The sequence below is a fragment of the Triturus cristatus genome, chromosome 8 (assembly GCF_964204655.1).
Source record: "Triturus cristatus chromosome 8, aTriCri1.1, whole genome shotgun sequence".
Classification (NCBI taxonomy): domain Eukaryota; kingdom Metazoa; phylum Chordata; class Amphibia; order Caudata; family Salamandridae; genus Triturus; species Triturus cristatus.
In genome coordinates, this window is record NC_140591.1 from 263,042,188 (window position 1) to 263,061,437 (window position 19,250).

At 48.7% G+C, this 19,250-nt stretch overlaps 1 protein-coding gene across 7 annotated transcripts in view; it reads left to right on the forward strand.

Moving 5' to 3' along the window:
- The window catches only part of GRIA4 (glutamate ionotropic receptor AMPA type subunit 4), an 829,275-nt gene that overhangs the window by 557,861 nt on the left and 252,164 nt on the right, over positions 1–19,250 (forward strand). For all 7 annotated transcript variants that reach the window (XR_014967667.1, XR_014967668.1, XM_085621467.1 and 4 more), the window contains exon 4: positions 2,318–2,502. Coding sequence is in view for 5 of the 7 variants with exons in the window: in XM_085621467.1 (XP_085477593.1) it covers positions 2,318–2,502 (185 nt within the window). In the remaining 2 variants the exon portion in view is untranslated. The remainder of the gene's footprint in view (positions 1–2,317; positions 2,503–19,250) is intronic.

The window sequence follows — 19,250 nt, forward strand, 5'->3', positions numbered from 1 at the left end:
TTGTTGTATATTCACTGTCTGGTTTAGACTGACAGGAGAACGGGATGTGCACTCACTCTAGACAGTCACAAGGGGGTGGTTGAGATGTGTCCTTCCTTTCCTGGGTGACTCAGCACTGGGCTGAATAGACCTTGGCTGCATTTGGAGTGGTGGGAGGAGTTTATCTTGCACCTGAATAGGCCTGGTCTGCATTTAGAGTGGTGGTAGGAGTTGCACCTGCACCTGAATAGGGCTATGCCTGACTTTCACAATGCTGTCTCTGCCCCCCTGTAGTGTGTCTGCAGCCAGGGCTTGGGATTGAATGCTGGTGTCATGCACTTCTGAAAGTTGTTTGAAGTGGCCCCAGAACAAAATATTTTGGACTACAAGTACAGGAGCTGTGACCCCATGATTTAGAGACACTGCGTTGGACTTGTAACCAGATGCTGCTGGCTCTACTTGCTACCAGAGGACTGCTGGACTGCCAGGAGGAACCGCCTTGGGACCTGATTTCTCAGGAGTTCTGACCTGCTGCCTATTGGGCTGAAAGAAGGCCTGCCATTTTGCTCTGGGACCCTTGTGCTGGCCTGCCCGTTGGTACCCTGCTGGTGTCCCCCCAGTGCTCTCCCAGGAGTGCTGCTATGCCCCCTGGTTCATGAAAATTCAAGTGCATGTTGAAGCACTTAATCTTTGAGTGACTTTTCTGTGCTTTGCGGTGGGGGAAGACACTCCTGTGCAGCTACTAGGCTGAAATTAATATTTGAGGCCTTGTATGCGCTAGAAGCCTAGAACAGGTGTGTCTAAATCGGTGGCCGAACCAGGGGGGTGGGAGCTTCACCGAATCACCGCAAAGAACAGGCACCGGGCTCCCTGAGGGTCGGGAGCAGGAGCCCCACCCCAGTCACACCAACCGCCCAAGGAGCCCCGAGCAAGGGTGGCGGCTGGCACTGGGTGACAGGATTCAAACCGCAATGTGAAGAGAAGCCAGAGAGGGCATTCCCTGTGAGCTGAGAGCAGGAACCCGGCCCGTCACACCAGCCGCACCGGACCGCAGGGTCTTGCTCCGCTGGAAAGAGCTGCCGCCTCGCGTCTCCCACCTCGGAGACCAGAAGGAGGGCTCCCAGCATGGCGGTGGTGTTCTGCCTGGGGGTCTTCTTTCCTGCCGTTCGGCAGCGCTGGAGACCAGCAGCACCTGCCTCACATGCTCATTGGCATCTGCACTTCCTCATACTTACACTTGCAGGAGGACCCAGTAAGATCTCCCGTGCTCCCTGCAGCATAGGTGCCCTACCCTTAAGACACACCGGGAGAGGGGGGCTGAGGACCCGCTACTGCCATTCTAGTCCTGGGGGCCAGGGCTGACAAACCTAGTTGATTCACGTCGGCATCCCTGCTTTGCTCGGTCCCGAGGGGCTGTCATTTACTGGCACTTGAGCGCTCGTTGTGCAAGGCAAATCACCGTATTCCCTGTTGTAGGTGGGCAGGTGGCCCAGGAGTATACGTAGGGGGAACAGAGTTACCGTATTACCTATAATAGGAGCGCAAGTGCAGCTCTTGGTGTTGTTTATTGTAACACACGGTAATGTGGATCTGCTGGGAGTAATTCTGCTGTGATATTCACTCCCTAGCTGCTTGGTGCCCATGCCCTGACGTGAGGATTTATGCTGTGTATAACTTGCATTTATCATGATAACAGCCATTATTTGAGAAGTTGCATTTATGTGCACAGCAATGGTGTTATGCATAATGTTGGCATGATGTGTTCTAATGTGTGCACCATATAAGTATTGACTTGAGTGCACTAACTGTTAGGTGTATGACAATTGCCTTCTGGCAATGTGATTTTATCGATGTGACGTCATGACAAGTGTCTAGTGGGACAGTGATTTATGTGATCATGGTCTAAAATTGTTTTATGTACAATACAAAGGATATTTTTTATAAAACCTTGTGTGGAGTCTCTTTTTGTGGTATGCCTAGTGTGTCACTGGTGTGTGTGTGTGTTGCGCAACCGCTTTACAAATTGCCTCTGGGATAAGCCTGACTGCTCTGCCAAGCTACCAAGGGGGTGAGCAGGGGTTATCTTGGGTGTGTAACTCCCTTACACTGACAAGAGTGGTGGGTTCTGCCTGGCTTCCGTGCATACCCTAGCCAACCAGAAACCCCATTTCTAACACATCCTAATACAAAATGAGCATTGACATAGCTTACCCTTCAATGAAGAATATCCTGGAGGGGATTGCCAATGATTTTTATTGTCTTCTTTATAACGTGTGAATATATGAAACTTGTGGTATTTTAAATAATATATTCATATATTTCTTTTACTTGGCTGTAGGTTATTCAATACTTCAAGCTATTATGGAAAAAGCAGGACAAAATGGCTGGCAAGTCAGCGCCATATGTGTGGAGAATTTCAACGATGCAAGCTACAGGCGGCTTTTAGAAGACTTGGACCGAAGACAAGAGAATAAGTTTGTAATAGATTGTGAAGTGGAGAGACTTCAGAACATCTTAGAACAGGTGATTTTTGTTTTATATGGCAAAAAAAATCTGAACAATGAGGTTTCTAATGCAGCAATTTCTGGCCAATAAGACCCTTTCTGCACAAAATGCAGCAAAATAAGTCTGATGGAAATGGTTTCTCTTGGTGTATATTATGTAGATCTCTTTGTGTGCAATATTGGACTCAAAATCGCACTAAGGATACAGATTAGCGTGGGTGATGCGCAAGGGTTCTATAATCTACATGCAAATACAGCCACCAAGCCATCGCGTGAGTTTCCATCCAGCGGAAGATTCCGTATGATCCAACAAGGCTTCACGATCAAATGAGGTAGCGTGTACAGCCTTCTAGTGCCATGCATCCTGACACTGCATGCCAAGGAATGTGGGCCACGTGTGTGCCACCTAACCCTACTTACTTCTTAAGCAGAACACCAGTGTGATTAGAGATGGGACTGCCTGGCCCGGAGGCCTGCAGAGGCTTTGTACAAGATGGAGCGACAGCATGAATTTGCCTTCTCAGTGCCACCACTACTGCCTCATGGAGCGGTGGCGCATTGGGTGGTACTAGAGGTGAATAAAGACACACATGGCACATGTGTGTGGGTGAAGACGTTCAGCTCCAGCTCAGGAGGCGAGGGCGGGGAGTTAAGGGGTATATATGGGGGAGCGCGTGGGATCCAAGCTGCTTTACACTTATTTGGATTGATAATGGTTATCCCACCTAAATGTCGCCTTCGTCTCCAAATGCAATCAAAATCCTTGGCACGTGCTAATTAGGGGTGAGCATTTGTAATTCGAATATGTAGGCAAGATGTTGGGCTCAATGCAAACAATTTTTACTCAGTACTTCGGCCCCCTCTGCCGAAAGACGAACCTGTAAACAGAACGTATTCGCTGATCAGAACTGCTGTGTGTGCTGAGACAGGCGCCATATGCAATTAGTTTGTAGGACGTTGTGCCATAGACTGGCCCTTGAACTTGTCAATCATCCTATTTCATCGCAGTGACCTGGCCGTATGTGTCACTTTAGCATGCCGTGACCTTGACCCAGTTGAGGTCACCAGAGAAACAGACAGGGCTCTCAATGTCATTACAGATTATGACTCGCTGCCGTGGCTTTCCAGGGTCCCCTGATAATTTGTTTGTGTCAGAGGTCAAGCCGCAGGATAATATTGATTGTTTTGTGCAGGGGTGCTCGGCGTCTTCTCAGTGTCCTGCATTACTTTTGGCAGGTCTTTCTATCAAAAAGGCCAGCTTTGAACCAATCAAAAAGCCCAGCTTTGAACTAATCAAAAAGGCCAGCTTTGAACCTAACAAAAAGGCCAGCTTTGAAGATATTTCATCGAGTGAGCGAGCCTACATAGACAAGAAGGATCCTTGAGGAGGCAGGTCATAGGAGGGGGGCAGGTACTGTAGAAAGCGCGGGAGTTTGATCCCAGCACTGTCTGACCAACCAGACCAATCCAAAAACACAAAGGCTTATGACGTACGCCCATACCATTTCCGGGATGGAGTTTAGAAAACGTAATGGCTTAAAGCGGTGCGGATAATTCACACTCATTTTTACCCAGAATCCGTAGAGGCTTTCGGCTTGCCTCGTGTTCAGAGCGCGATATTGGCCCTTCACCGGGCCAGCGTGTGTGAAGACGGCTTCTATCGTGTGACACACGGTGGCACTTTGTAAGCTGGCACGTATGGGAGGTTCTTGCGTTGTAAATGCAGGTCAGGTACATGAGAATGGCCCTCAATGCAAAGAAGCATCTGTGCGCACGAGGAGTAGGAAATAACAAGTTTGTGTACAGGGTGGCTGCCTTAGGCACGGATCGGGACTATTTTTAGCAGAAGCATAAACAAGTAGTAATGGCTAGGAAAGAACGTTTTGCAAAATTGTTAGATAATGGCTGAGAGAGCTAGATGGCATTTACTTTTCACATTACCTCAAAACATGTTAAGCCTTCATGTGCTCGCCTGACTGTGTGAGAGACATTGCAGTGAACCGACGCCATCTAGTGGCCGCCGAGCGTGTGCGTCCTTTGTTCAATAAAACACTCACCTCATTTGTAGCACGGGTCTGTGCTCTTTAGCGCGCCAGTCGTGTATCATTATCATTCAAAACGGATCATTCACCCAAATATTATTTGGCAGATTAATTCACCGGTTAATTTTTTACAGTGTGTTTTTTGTTTTCAAATGCATTTTTTGTGTGTAAGATCCTTTATTAGGCATGGAAATTGGACAGGGGCATGTTTCTGCATACAACGCTTAGAGTCACTGTTTCTTCAGGGTAATAAACGAAATATTTGTATCTATAACCACACATGTATACTTGTTAATCTATTACTAGGAGTATGTAGGAGTAAGTGAGCGATGTGATCCAATTCTAAAACACAGTCGTCCAGGTAACGTGCAACGCTAAAAAACATGCAACGCTAAAAATATGAACTATACATGCAAATACTTAAAATGCATCTTTGCAAAATCTACCAACCCATAGGTTGCCGATGTGTGTCATATAACATCAGCTCTCTTCACACTGTCATCTGGTGACCAGCCAGAGCCAACGTCACAAGGTGAGCCAGCGCAGGGGCCAGAGTGGCTGACATTGGAGCGCGGGGCTCGCGGTTCGATCGCCGGGGCGGCAGTTCAGCTCAGCATCATGTGACTCTGGCCAATAGCTCACTTAATCTCCTCGACGCCCCCAGTGCCAGGTGTCAGGGGGGGCACCTATTGCGGCCTCCGCGCTACAAAGAATGGACACACACACACACAGGTTAACAGCTAGTGTGGGCCCGTTTATTTAAGCCCTCTGGCCACGCCTGGCCGGAGGGTGCTACAATCTGTGCATCTAGTTCCGGGTAGGGGTCTTGGATACTGCTAGCGGTGCTTAACTAGACCGCTAAATCCCACCCCAAATCGGTTCAGGACAAAACAAAATGAAATAGTTGTTAACACACAAAATCAGCAAGTCTCTGGTTCGGTTTTGGATTGGGCCTCAAGTCGTACCGATGTTGACGGGAGGTCTGACCTCCCCTTGGACTGGCAGTCTCTGTTGCGGTGGGCGAGTGTCTTTGTTCTGTGTTGAGAGGTGGCGCTGGCGCTGCGGGATTCGTAGTCGGACCATCGGTGGAGGTCGGGATTGTATCTTCACAAACACCTTCTCCGCTGCAGGATGTCCCAGGCCCTGGCCTGTCACCTTCTGCAGCGGGAACTCTTTTAAACCATGAGACATTTCGGGTAATGACTTCTCCGTTCTTTTCTGCAGTAACTGCAGTCCCCCTGTCTTGACGAGCCATAGCCCTGGTTCGTAAGGTGTGCTGAACTTTCTTCTGCTGCAACGGTTTCTCACCAGTACGACACATCCAGGCACCATTGGCTGGGTTTGTGCTCTTCACCGCCGACTGGCTTTCTCGTTAGTCGACAACCTACGGGCTTGAGTGTTTGCTGGGTCATATGGTTCTGGCTCCCAGTACTCAGCTACCGGGATGGTATCGCACCTGTTTACGGATAGCATCAGCGCCCACGGGGACCTCTGGGTTGTACAGTGAGGGGTGCTCCGGTACTCCCGCAGGAATTTCTGGAGTGTAATCTCTGAGTCTGACTGCTCGGCCACAGCTATGCGTAGGACTTTGTTCAGGGTCCGCATAAATCGCTCAGCCTCGCCGTTGGCTTGGGGCCATTGGGGAGTGATGGGTTAGGAACTCCCTGAACTCACTCCCTTGGAATGGGGGCCCATTGTCTGTTTTCACTACGTGTGGCAGCCCAAATAGTGCGAAGGTCTTCTCCAGCATTGGTAGGAGGTGGTCGAATGCAGTGGAGGGCAGCACCTCCACAACTGGGTACTTCGTGTAGCCGTCGATCAGAACAGCAGTGACCCGTCTGTCTGGAAAACTCCCAAAGTCAAGGCTCACCCACGACCAAGGCGACGGAGCGGGGTCTTCGGTTATCACGGGAGCCAGTGAGTCCGGGCTGCCAGTGAGTTGACACGCTCGGCACCCACGCACAAAGTTTCCACTGCCTCTTCCAGACCAGGGAACCACACCTTTTCCCTCATCCAGGCTTTCATTCTTCTCGTACCTTGGTGACCTTCATGTGCCAGAGCAGTAGCTCTCTCTTGGAGGCTCTGGGGTATGATGATGTGTGTACCTCTCAACACTATGCCACTTGCTGCAGTGCTTAGTTCTTCATGGATTCTCCACATTTTCCCTAGGCAGGTCCGGTCTGGAAACCTGCCCAAGAGCCTTTTTGTAGCGCTTCTAACACTTTTTTGAGAACCATGTCAGCTTGGGTGTGAGCTTCAATTTCGGTGATGGTGAGGGCTTTTGGGCATGCCCACTGAGTGATCATATTGACAATATCTTCGGTCTGCCTCTCTTGATCTGAGTTTTCTTCTGCCGGATTGGCTGGATGGAGCGACAAAAAGTCAGCTGGGTTCTTAGCACTTGGCCGGTAAACCAGTTCCAATTGATACTGTTGAAGTTGGATCGCCCATCTCTCGATTCTGGGTGGCGGATGAGAAGCGATTCCTTTGAACAGCGGGAGGAGCAGCTGATGGTCAGTTACCACGCGGAACGGGCGCGCACTGATATAGAGGTGAAAGTGGTTGCATGCCCATTTAATGGCGAGTGCCTCGCGTTCAATCTGCGAATACCGGGTTTCTGTTGCAGTTAGTGATTTGCTTGCGAATGCTAGTGGGACCCACGTCCCTGGTTCTGTTCCTGTGCTAGTAATGCTCCCAACCCCACGGGACTGGTGTCCACTATCAGTTCTGTTGGCCATGAGGTGTCGAAATAAGCCATGGTCGTTTTTTCAAGCAGGGCCAACTTCACCTTGTGGAAAGCTTCCTCTTCTTCACTGCCCCATCTCCATCTGGCGTCTTTCTTCATCAGGCTTTGCAACGGCTCCAAGATAGTCACGAGGTTGGGTATGAACCTCTCGCAGTACGTCGCCATACCTAAGAAACTCAGAACAACTGACGCTGTCGTGGGAGCAGGGGCAAGCTGGATTGCTTGGGATTTTCGGGGATCTACCTTCACCCCTTCTTGGCTGAAGACGTATCCGAAGAACTCGATGGATTTCTTGAAAAACTGGCACTTTTCTTTGTGAAGGGTCACTCCATGTTCTGTGAGGCGCTGGAGAGTGGCTCGGAGCTGGCGGTGATGGTCCTCGAGTGTCGCCGAATGTATCAGAATGTCATCGCTGACATTTAGCACCCCTTGAAGCCCGGACAAGATCTCTCTCATGGCATTCTGGAATATTTCGGCAGCTGATGATATTCCAAAGTTCAACCTCTTGTAACACCTGAGCCCCAGGTGCGTTGAGAAAGTAGTGATGTACCTGCTTTCTTCAGCTAACCTCAATTGGTGATACCCGGCGTTGAGGTCCAGCTTGGAAAATCACCGGGACCCATTGAGGTCAGCCAGTATGTCATCAACTGTCGGCGTTAGGTGTCTCTCTCTCCGTATCGCCTGGTTGGGCATTCGCATGTCTATGCAGAGTCTGATCTGTCCGGGTTGTTTCGGTTTTTCCGCTATGACCACTGGAGACACCCAGGGTGTTGGCCCAGTTACTTTCTCTATGACCCCTTGCTGCTCCAGTTTTTGTAGTTCTTGTTCTACTAGCGGTCGTAAGTGAAACGGAATGCGCCTGTGTCGCAGGGTGACAGGCTTTATCGATGTGTCAATGTGCAGCTTTACTGGTGGTCGCTTCATGCTCCCCAGGCCTTTGAATAGTTGTGGGAATAGTTCCAGAATGTCTTCTGTCTGCAGTGTCTTTACCGCACTTGCGAACGTCACCAGGCTTAGGTCGTCTGCGGTGTGGCTTCCTACTAGAATATCTGCTTCCCTGTCGACCACATGAAACGTTGTCGTGACTTCGTGACTTTCCGCTCTCACTTGGACAGTCATTTTCCCCTTCAGGGGAAATGGCGTTTGGCTGCCGTATGTGAGGATTCTCACTTTGGACGGCGTGAGTGCTGGTCTTGGGTTCAGCTTTTTGTAGTGTTGGCTCCCCATGACATTCACCGACACTCCGGTGTTGATGAGGGCTGTGACGGGGGATCCTGCGATTTCAATGGCACATGTGGGCTGAGGACGCCGCCTCCGCTTGAGGTCATTCGCAAAGGATATAAGGAAACATTCTTCTTTTTCCTCGGTGGATGGGTCCTCGATATACGGCCTGTATTGTGTTTGTGTCTTCGGCGTCCGTGTCTAGTTCATCTAGAGAGAGATGTCTCACCGATCTGGCCAGTGGCCTTCGTCCTGGGATCCCTCTGTTCCGCGCACCTCCTCAGCAAACGCTTGAAAAGTGGTTGGGTATTCCACACTTTGAGCATGTCTTACCTTTCCCTGGGCAGTCGTTTGGAGCGTGCTCTTTCCTGCCACAGAATCCGCACTGCAATTGCCGCGGTCTTCTGATGGTCCACCGTCCCCGGTTTCCGCGAGGTGGGGTGCGGGCGGTGTCCACTCGCTCTGTCTTGACCGTCACGGCTTGTTCAGTAGTGGTGGTAAGCGCTACTTCCATGGCCGTCGCTCTGATTTCAGACAGGTCGTGGGAGCGTGCCAGGACGAGCATGTCTTTTAGGGTGATGCGGGGTTGTCTGAGGATGAGAGTCCTCAGGGTTTTGTTTCGGCACCCCTGGATGAGCTGCGCCCGTACTTCTTTGGCTTGATCATCTTCAGTGCACGTGCTGGCTAGCTCCCTCAGGCGTGCATGGAAGGCGTCCATAGATTCGCCCTCCCTCTGACGGGCTTGACGCAGTTTAAAACACTCGTAGCCTGGGTTGAGTTGGGGGTTAAAGTGGGCGTTGAGTGCCCTGACCGCAGCTTCGTAGTTTGTGGGGGCTCCTGTGTTCGGCAGATGTGCGAAAAGTTTATAGATCTCATCCCCTACGAAATGTAACAGCATCGACCTCTTGACTGCCCCATCTGTCTCTCTGGTAGCGATACAGTAGTTATCAAGGCGGCCGATCCACACGGTCCACCTCGGGGACGCGGTGGCAGGATCAATTAGCTCACTGAAGGGTGGAAGTGCACTAACTTGGGATTGCACATGCACTGTTGGTGCTGCAGGGGCCGCTGGCTGCGGAGCTGCTGCTGCTTGGTCAGTCATGGTTGAGCGTGGTATGACGACCTATGTTTACTAGGGATGTCTGTATGTGTTGTTAACTTTGTCCTCTTTTTTTTTTTGTCTGGGTTGCTTCCTCATGGGTAGTTGGTTTTGCCAATGCTTATTGCTCAGCCCTTGTTTGCTGGGATTTAACTGTGCGTTTGGGGTATGTCCTTCCAGTTATTTATTGTCTGAGGGTCCTGTGGGCTGCTTATGGTAGGGCGCTGCTGTGTACACGGGTGCCGTTGCGACCCCCCCCCCCCCCTGTTTATTTAAGCCCTCTGGCCACGCCAGGCCAGAGGGTGCTACAATGTGTGCATCTAGTTCTGGGTAGGGGTCTTGGATACTGCTAGTGGTGATTAACAAGACCGCTACTCCAGGGTACCCTTAGGAGTGATAAGTTGCATTAAAAAATCAACTGTTTTCAGCTCATGTGTGGAGGCACAGCACTGTTGAAATCCATAACGGATTCCACAACCTCCTCAGGACTCACACACCTTCAGAAATCTTCTCTGTTTTCCCCCAGGGTAGCCACATAAGCTCACCCTTCCAGTAGCTCTCTCCATGGCAGCTCAAGCTATGGTGGACTGAAAACTCCACCCCATCTCCGCTCCACCCTCCAAGGCCCAGTCTCCTCTCTTACACGATGAAAAATGTTTCCAAGTTGGCAGCTCTACATTGGAGATGATTAGGTCTGTAACACATTATTTCCAAATCTGACCTGCTATCAGCCATTGAACATGAATGGTTCCTTATTCTATGTCTATGGAATACCCTTCTGGCTCAGTGACAGGAACATTGCATAGATTTTGCAGGAATAAAAACATCATATAAACCGTGCACCATCCACAATACAGCTACTGATGTAATGTTCAGTCTGAGACGTTGAGGGTGAGGTTCAACTTTAGTGCAACTTTGACTTGCACAAAAAGCCTTTTTTATGGGTTTTGTGTCAGAATATTGAGGGAAAAATGATTGTGATACAAATGTAGCCAGAGTATAGACTACCCATATATTGTGAAGATGAATATATAAAGGTAAGTGAAGAGTTACTATTCTTATCTTCTCATTTACAATCCTTGAAGATATATACATTGTAAAGGTACATATATATGGAGTTAAATATTGCAACCCTATACTTGCTGAAATATAGTTAACTTCAGAATATCTTTCTGCTTGATCTTTAGGTCACAGTTTTTTGTATAGCAATATCCAGCCCAAAATATTCTTGTACAACACCTTTTAAACAATGGCAAAACCACAATTCTAATTCAGAAACATTGTTTTTGCAATCTTAGCTCGATTTACACACAGAAAGATTTTCCTGTCAATACGTCTACTAGCAGAAGTGGGGGGTACGCAGGGCGTTGGAGTTTCTGGATGGGAATAGCTGTCACTTTAGGAATACCCACAATTATGTAAGCTTGTGCGTATTCACAAAACCTTCTCTGAATGTTTCCCATACTGGAAGGTGTTGGAGATTTACGCCGGAGTAAGTTGATTTCTAGGATTAGAAGGGTGTATGGAAAACAGCTTCTCCATGGGATACAACAGTTTCTCCGTGGAGGAAAAAAGAAATAATTATGCATATTTTCACATAAAATATTTTTTCCCAGGACTCTGCCTGGGAGGTTGCAATCATTGTAGATTTCCATGAGTAGTTCTGAAAACTGCTTTTAATTGCTGAAAGTCATAAGTCATCTCCCAGGCTAGGTCGCAGCCACGTGGGAGCAGATTTACGATTCTATATCAGTCTCACATCCAAAAACGATAGTATTCAACTGGGGATGTTCTTTGTGTTCTAGTAGTCCAACAAGTGAATTTAAGGTTCTAGTCAGACGATTTACATTGATTTGGATTTAGAATAATACTCTCCAAAGTACTAATGTTTTGAATACTAGTGTGTGTAGTTTCAATTATTTTAGATTTTTACATAAATCCCCTTATGAATGTGTTATATTAGTTCAGTCTTAGAATACTTTTAATAGAATGTATATAAAACTTGTTATTGGTTCAAAAGATTTGTTGTATTGTTATCTATTGTAGGTTGAGATGCCAACTCTGTCTGTGTTTGGATGTTGTGTTGGTGAAACGTTCACTAGAAGGTAGAAAGGATTCATAGTATGTGTCCTCATGCAAAGGCTGGTCTTAGTCATCCGGCTATGTTTATGGTGCTTAGCCAGGGTAGCAAAGTTAGTGTTAGAGGGAATTTACTCTATATGATGGCCTTGGCTTGGTAGACAAGAGTGTGGATATGCAACAACTTATAACCACACATGAAATCTTCAATCTATGATCTTTTCAGTCAGCCACCAGTGAAGGATCAACATCATATGCTCAACAGAGTGAAACTGGTCAGGTTCAACTCCACGATCACATCAATGATAACCATTTCCTGCACGACTACCAGTCTGGCTTCAGCTCATACTGTGACACCGAGGCCACTGCCTTATACATCATAGCCGGAGCCCTCCTGAGCACAGGGAAAATTACTCCTTCCTCGTTGTGTTGCTGGACCTCCTGGCTGCCTTCGGCACAGTTCAACATCCAACTCTCATATGAACCCTGTAGTCTTGAATGGGACTCCCCGGCACTGGACACCTCCTGGTCTCCAAGTATTCCTATCACCTGTGAAGTCCCCTACTTTTCCATACTGTCTCCTGTCATCTTCAACCTCTACATGGAGCTGATTAGTGATCTACTCACAGATGACAGCATTGTGATTCACCAATATGCTGATGATACACAACTCTGTTTGAAAAGTCTCCTCTGCTCCAGACATCCAAAGAGTCACCCACTACCTGCATATCATCCAGACCCAGATGTAGAGCACCTACCTGAAGCCCAACCCATCCAAAGCAGCATTTATGTTATTTGCCAGGAATAACAAACACAAAATTGTACAAACCTGACTCAATGATATAAACCTTAATGGATTTGAACCCTAACTGTCACTACATGCCAAGTTACATAGATTTACCCTGGACACCCCCTCAAGGAACACATTGCCATAAAACAGCTGTCTCTTCTAAAGAAAATGATGCTGCCTTTTCCAGGAAGCGACTTCAGAACTGCTGTTCAAGGCCTCAGAATCTTGCATCTGGATGAAAGTAGCACCCTGCTCCACAGCCTTTTAGAATCCATACTGGCACCCCTTCAGGACATCTATGCCACATCCTGGGTCTGAAGACATATGATCACATCACCCCCGTCCTGATGGCACTCCATTGACTCCCCTTTCCAGCCCACACTAACAACAAAACCAGCTGCATCATTTACAAAGCTATTATGACCAGCACCCCCTCTTCTCTTGCAGACAAGCTCACCATATTTGGTAGTTCTCTGCACATTTGCAGGCAGGACACCCTTATACTGTAGACTAAGAAGAGTAACAAAAGAAAAGGCAGCAGGCCTTTTCCATATATGCACCCAGGATCTGGAACAGCATAACCATATCCATTAGAACTAGTTGAGAATTTACCTCTTTAAAGAACACTACAATGTATTAACTGTCCATAACCCTGCTTCCTTTCCTATTACTTGGTGACTTTGTACGTCTTTTACCCTGTACAGTGCTCCGCTGCCTTTTGGCTACGTTCACCCTATTGAAATACCATATACATGCATACATGAATACATACATATGAAGGCCAAACATGATCTGGGCTGCATAGTTCTGGACATTCTGGATTTTGGTGAGAGTCTTATGTATGGCTACGGCAAGAAGGGCTTGTATTAAAATCTAGGTAAAGCATTGACACCGCTATCTATAAGAACGTTTTGTAAGATGTTTATTGTAGGGGCAGGAGAACTGATTGTAACTAATGAAGATGATAGAAAACATGTGTCTGGTTACTTCATTTAATTGTATTGCTATGGTGAGGTTCTTATTAAACAGTTCTCTCAAGTTTAAGTCACTCTTGCATGTGTGGTTGCGCAACATTATTTCTGGTCTGTCATAGGGAAGCATTGTTGGTTTGTTTGAGGCAAAGTGGAGGATCATTCTTTTTCCTCTTTTAAGAATTATTCAGCATTTGTGAATCATATGTTGAACAAGTATCAAACAATTTGTGATTTGGGGTTGACTTATCGATTCTACTTGTTGGTTAAGGTGTAGCTGGTTTTCCAATACATGTATATGAGGTAGTGTGTGAGAAATCTGGGTTGGACAGTCTCGGAGGAATATGCCTCCTTTTCACGCATGCCGCCACCCCGCTTCCAAGTACAACGCAGTCATTACAACGACCACATTGTAACAATGCATACCATTACCCCGCAAGTCAGAACAACGACTTGCGGAGGAGGGCGCTGGATGTTGGAATAGTATTATTTACTATTCCAACTCTTGTCTGTGCTGACAGTAGGGAAGGTGTTGGATTTGAAATCCAACACCTTCTCCTCCCTCCGCAAGTCATGTTTTGACTTCTGGGGTAATGGTATGCGTTGTTACAATGTGGTCGTTGTAACGACTGCGTTGTAATTGAATGCGGGGTGACAGCTTCGTTGTGAGGGCCGTTTACCCTCCCAGGGCAGTCCGAAAGTTTTGGGCTGCAATTATAAAAACTAGGATATTTGAACTCAGGTGCTCCAGGCAATGTTCCCTCTAATTTGTTTCATCTGTGTGCGGCATTGTATGGTCTCTGTGCGCTGCATCCAATGTTATGTGTGCCAAGAACCAGACTGCGCATGTGGGTGCAGCAACAAATATTAGTGCAAAAATCACTCTAAACTTTTGCTTAAAAAGTGAAAAGATGGGGCTTAAGGCAGGTTTGCAATTCAGATACACACACCTTGACATGAATTGGTTACACAAGCAAGTACACTTCGGCTTTGCTAAAGCACAGGACTTTAACGGTGATACCAATATAGGATTTCACAAAAGATTCTCAACTGGAGTTCTGTTCATAGGGTGGGGAAATGTTGGATGCCTATACAAGATTGCATACCTGGGGATACATGCAGAATGGTACATGTTATGCCTCCCTATGTGAATGCCCCCTAGTTCCTACAGGGCATGGACTTGACAGTCCATGCCCTGCAGGAATTTGCTTTGGCCTTCCCATTGCTGTGCCTTTTTTAAAGGGACCGCCGTGAGACAGCCTGCCAGTGACAAAAAAAGCAAACATCTGGTAGGAGGTGCTCACATGGGCTTGGTGGTGCGGGCGGTCCCACACCGCCAAAGTCATAATAAGGCCCTAAGTCAACATGGTAGTCATAACATTTGTAGCAAGACCAGCAAACCTGCCAGAAGCAAGAACTAACAGTAGTTCTTGGATAGCAGACAGAGCAGGAACACAGAATGCATTGCAGCAGCAATTTCTGATGTTTCTCTTGTCTTCATTGCTCGATTTTGCTCCTGATAAAGTGTCACTCATAGTCATTGAATGTCACTCATAATTTCACTGAAATTATGAAAATGTCACACATGGCCACCTGGCAGCTATGGCTATGAAGTCTACAAGCAGGACGTGTGCTTTCAGGTGATTCTGAAAGCACACGCTGTGCTTGAAGACTTGCTGCATTTCTTTAGTTAATAGGGCACAGCTGCAGGGCAGATTGTGTGCCTTTGTGAAAGTACTCATGTTAATTGCAACGCATGACGGGTGCTGCGGTTACCATGATTACTTTGAAAAAGGCACACAATCGGACCCTTTTCATTTTAAAAGCGGCAGTGCGAACTGACCTCAGCTGCCTGTGCGCGCTTCACATTTTACAGTGCGCGCTCCGGAAGACATAGGTGCACGCTCACCTTACAGGGAACAGTGATTGTAATTACTTCATCCTGTGGCATCAGTTATAATCAGGGCTACTGGAATTATGCAAATTTGTGGTTGCAGGGTAATTATAGAACCGTGGACATCTGCCACATAATTCATCATCTGCTGATTAATCTGCAGATTTTATTTTTTGATAACCAATTTTTATTGAGTGATTGCAACAAAGAAAAACAGCACCATTCAGAACTACATCTTAAAAGGCAAGACCAAGGCAAAAGAACATCACATTGGCATAAAAGGGTAGACACACATAAGGCCAATATCGTCATGCCCACTTGGAATCTAGATACCATATCAATCCAAATTAGTTGTCTATCACTCCAACCCATTTGCCCCACATGCGGCAAAATGTCTTAGGACAGCCTCTGGCCACATAGAGAGGCCGTTCCTGCACGCACACCAGTCCACCCCACTGCGCCAGTGCATCAATGTGGGTGCGGTAGTGTTCAACCAGTGAGTTGCAATGTCCCTCTTGGCTACTACAAGTGCTTTGTTAAGGAAGAGTTTCTCAGCCCTGTTACCATCTAGCCCCTCGGTGATACCTAGGAGAACATGTGTAGGATCAAGAGGAACCTCCCAGCCCAAGATCTCCGTGAGTTCTCCTATTACGGACTCCCAATACCCTTGTATCACATGGCAAAGCCATACCATATGATAGAAGTCTGCCTGGGAGTGGGGACAGCGGGCGCAGAGGGCATCAGGCCGAAGCCTCGCGCGGTGCAGACGCAGCAGTGTAAGATAGGCAATGTGTAGGAAGTATATTTAGACCAGCCGAAGCCTTGCTGAGACCGCAATTGTTTTAGGGGCCATGAGGGCATCTCTCCAGTCAGCGTCTTCCAGAGCCCCGAGCCACCCCTCCCATTTGTCCTGAAGTTGGGAGAGGGAGTTGGGGGTGCTGTTGGTGAGTGAACGATAAATGCAGAAAATCCCTCCCCTCCCCAGATCACCGGTCATGACCTGAGCTTCGGGTGGACTATACTCTGGCAGGGAAGTGCCATCTGAAATATAGGAGCGAAGGGCATGGCACAGCTGCAAATATCGGAAAAATTGAGAGGAGTGGAGGGAGTATCTGGCAGCAAATCCTGGAAGGAGCGTAGATGGGTACCGCTCCAGATATCACCCAGTAGGGAGATCCCAGGACCGGAACCCTGACAGGGAAATGACCTCCCGGAGCCTGGTGCCGCACCACAAAGGGGTATACTGGGTCAGCTTGCCAGACCAGCGGGTATGACGTAGTGAGGCCCACCAGGCCAGGAGCACTCTGCGTGTGACCTCAGGGAGAGTCTGGGGAACAACGTCCCCATACAACATCCGCTGGATAGTGGAGAAGCCTAAGGTGTGCAGTTCCAGATGGTACGCCGGGTCGGACCAGCCGCCGTTAAACCAATCGTGCACCATAAGTAGCCTTGTCGTCAAATAGTAAAGATAGAGGCTTGTCATCCCAAGACCCCCATCAAAAGGCGGGATTCGGCATTGGGCCAGGGCCAGGGCCAGCCTAGGCTGTCGCCCCGCCATAAAAACTTAGTGGCCAAACCATCCATCTCACGGAACCAGGAATTAGCAAAGGAAAGATGTGTATTTTGAAGCATGTAAAGAAAGCGAGGTAAAATCATAATTTTAAAAAGGGCTATCCTGCCAAGAGGGTTTAGGGGCAGCGTACGCCATTTAAGGAGGTCAGCGCGGACCCGCTTAACCAGTGGGGTGACTTTTAGTGACCATGCAAGGTCAGGGAGAAGGGCCACCCAGATCTCCAAGTACAATCAAAGCATTCACGTGACAAATGAAGGGAAACCAAAACGGACTTGTCCGGGTTTAGCCGAAGGCCGGAGGTGCGCTCAAAGAGGTCCAATGCTCGGAGGCACCTGGGCCCCAATTGGGCCGGGTCTGCCAGAAATAGCAGTACATCGTCTGCATAGAGCGCGATCTTATCCTCTTCAAAGCCGGGTCACCTCCATCCAGTGAGGGAGTGGTCGAATAAGGCAGGCAAGGGGCTCCATTGCCAAAGCAAACAGGATCGGTGAGAGGGGGCACCCCTGCCGCATACCCCTTCTAATGGGTAAGGGAGGAGAGAGAGCTCCATTAACAAGGACCTGCGCCCGGGGTCGACAATATAGCGTCTTCACCAGATTGCCAAAAGAGATTCCGAAGCCCATCTGCTCCAGCACTGCCTCCAAATAAGCCCAGTCAACCGAGTCAAAAGCCTTCTCAAAGTCTACAAGAAGGAGAGACAAATAGGGGGACAGCAAGTGCCGGTTCACAAGAGCAAGATGAAGGCGTCAAAGACAGTGTCTAGTCCCTCGGAGAGGCATTAAGCCGCATTGGTCTGGATGAACCAGAGTAGCTAGGTGTGGTCTGATGTGGTTGGCCAGGACAAAGGCAAAGATCTTAAGCTCAGTATTAATAAGCGAGATGGGACGATAGTCTGAGCAGGAGCTCGAGGGGGGCTGAGACTTAGGGATCACTACAATGGTAGCTAGGTCCGTCTCCGGGCAAAAAGAGCCACACTCCACTGCCTCACGGTACATCGCCATTAGAGGGGAGACCAAGGTGTCTTGGTAAGACGCATAAAATTCTTGGGGGAGCCCGTCCGGTCCCGGCGTCTTAAGGGCCGCCATGCGTGACATGGCATCTGATACTTCCTCCGGGGTGATCGGGAGGTCCAGTGCCTCCGCCTCAGATTCACTAAGGCGCAGAAGTGGGAACCGTTCCCACCGGAGGAGCTCGGGGAGCAAAAGACTAGGTGCCCGTGCTGAATAGAGGGTAGCATAGTAAGTGGCAAAGCATTGGGCCACCTCTATCGGAGCGTGATGAATCTCGCCGCTCGTATCAGCTACCTCTGGTATTATACGGTTGGCCATAGGGTAAGTGGCAAGACGGTGGAGGAGCTTCCCATTTTTATCTTCCCAGCCATACACACGGGCCATGGAAGATCGCCAAAGCAATTTTGCAGCTTCCAGGGAGGTCTGTCTGATTTCATCCCTTAGGAACGTAAGCCTCCTATCTTGGGCATCAATTCTGTCTTCAGGGGGCAGTGCCTCGAGCTGGGCAGCCTGCACTTCCAGAACCGTGAGCTGAGAGTCACGCGCCGCACGGGTGAGTTTGAGTTGGCCTTTGGAAAAGCCCCAAATGGTAGCCTTTCCGGCCTCCCAGAGGGTATGAGAGGAGGACACTGAACCTTGATTAGTGGTGAAATAAAGGCGGAGCTCGGCACCTATTTGGTTTTTAAACTCCTCGTCCTGGAGAATCCAGGCGTTGTGTCTCCAAATTGGGCGTGAGGATGGAGCCTATGTGTAGCATCACCAGGGAATGGTCCGACAAGCCCCTGGGGAGGATAGAGATCATTTGAATCGCCCGGCAATCCTGGGACGGCAGGAAAATGTAATCTATGCGCACATGTGTGTGGTGAGAGGCTGAGGTGAGTGTATTGTCGCGCTGTCAGGTACCAAAGTCTCCAGGCATCCCCGAGACCCAGGCTGCAGCCCATGTCAAGAGGAGGCCGGATTGGGCAGTTTTGGAGGCAGAAGGGGCTGATGTGGTGTCAAGGCCGGGATCCATAACTGCGTTAAAATCACTCCCAACAACGGTCATCCCAAGGAGGAGGGCAGCGACCTCTGAGGTAAGTCTCTGGAGTGTGGAGGCCAACAGGTTGGGGGGAAAAAACAGCCAGTATATTAAGAGACGATCTCCAAGGGTCCCCGCTAGAAGAGGAAAACAGCCCCGGGGTTCGTGTGTCACTTTACGTGCCACCAGAGGAAGAGTGCGACGCACCAGAATAGCCACCCCTCTTGACCTCCTACTAAATCCAGAGTGCCAGACTGCCCTGTAGACATGCCGCGCCAGGAAGGGACAATGGGTGCCCAACAAATGGGTCTCTTGAAGCAG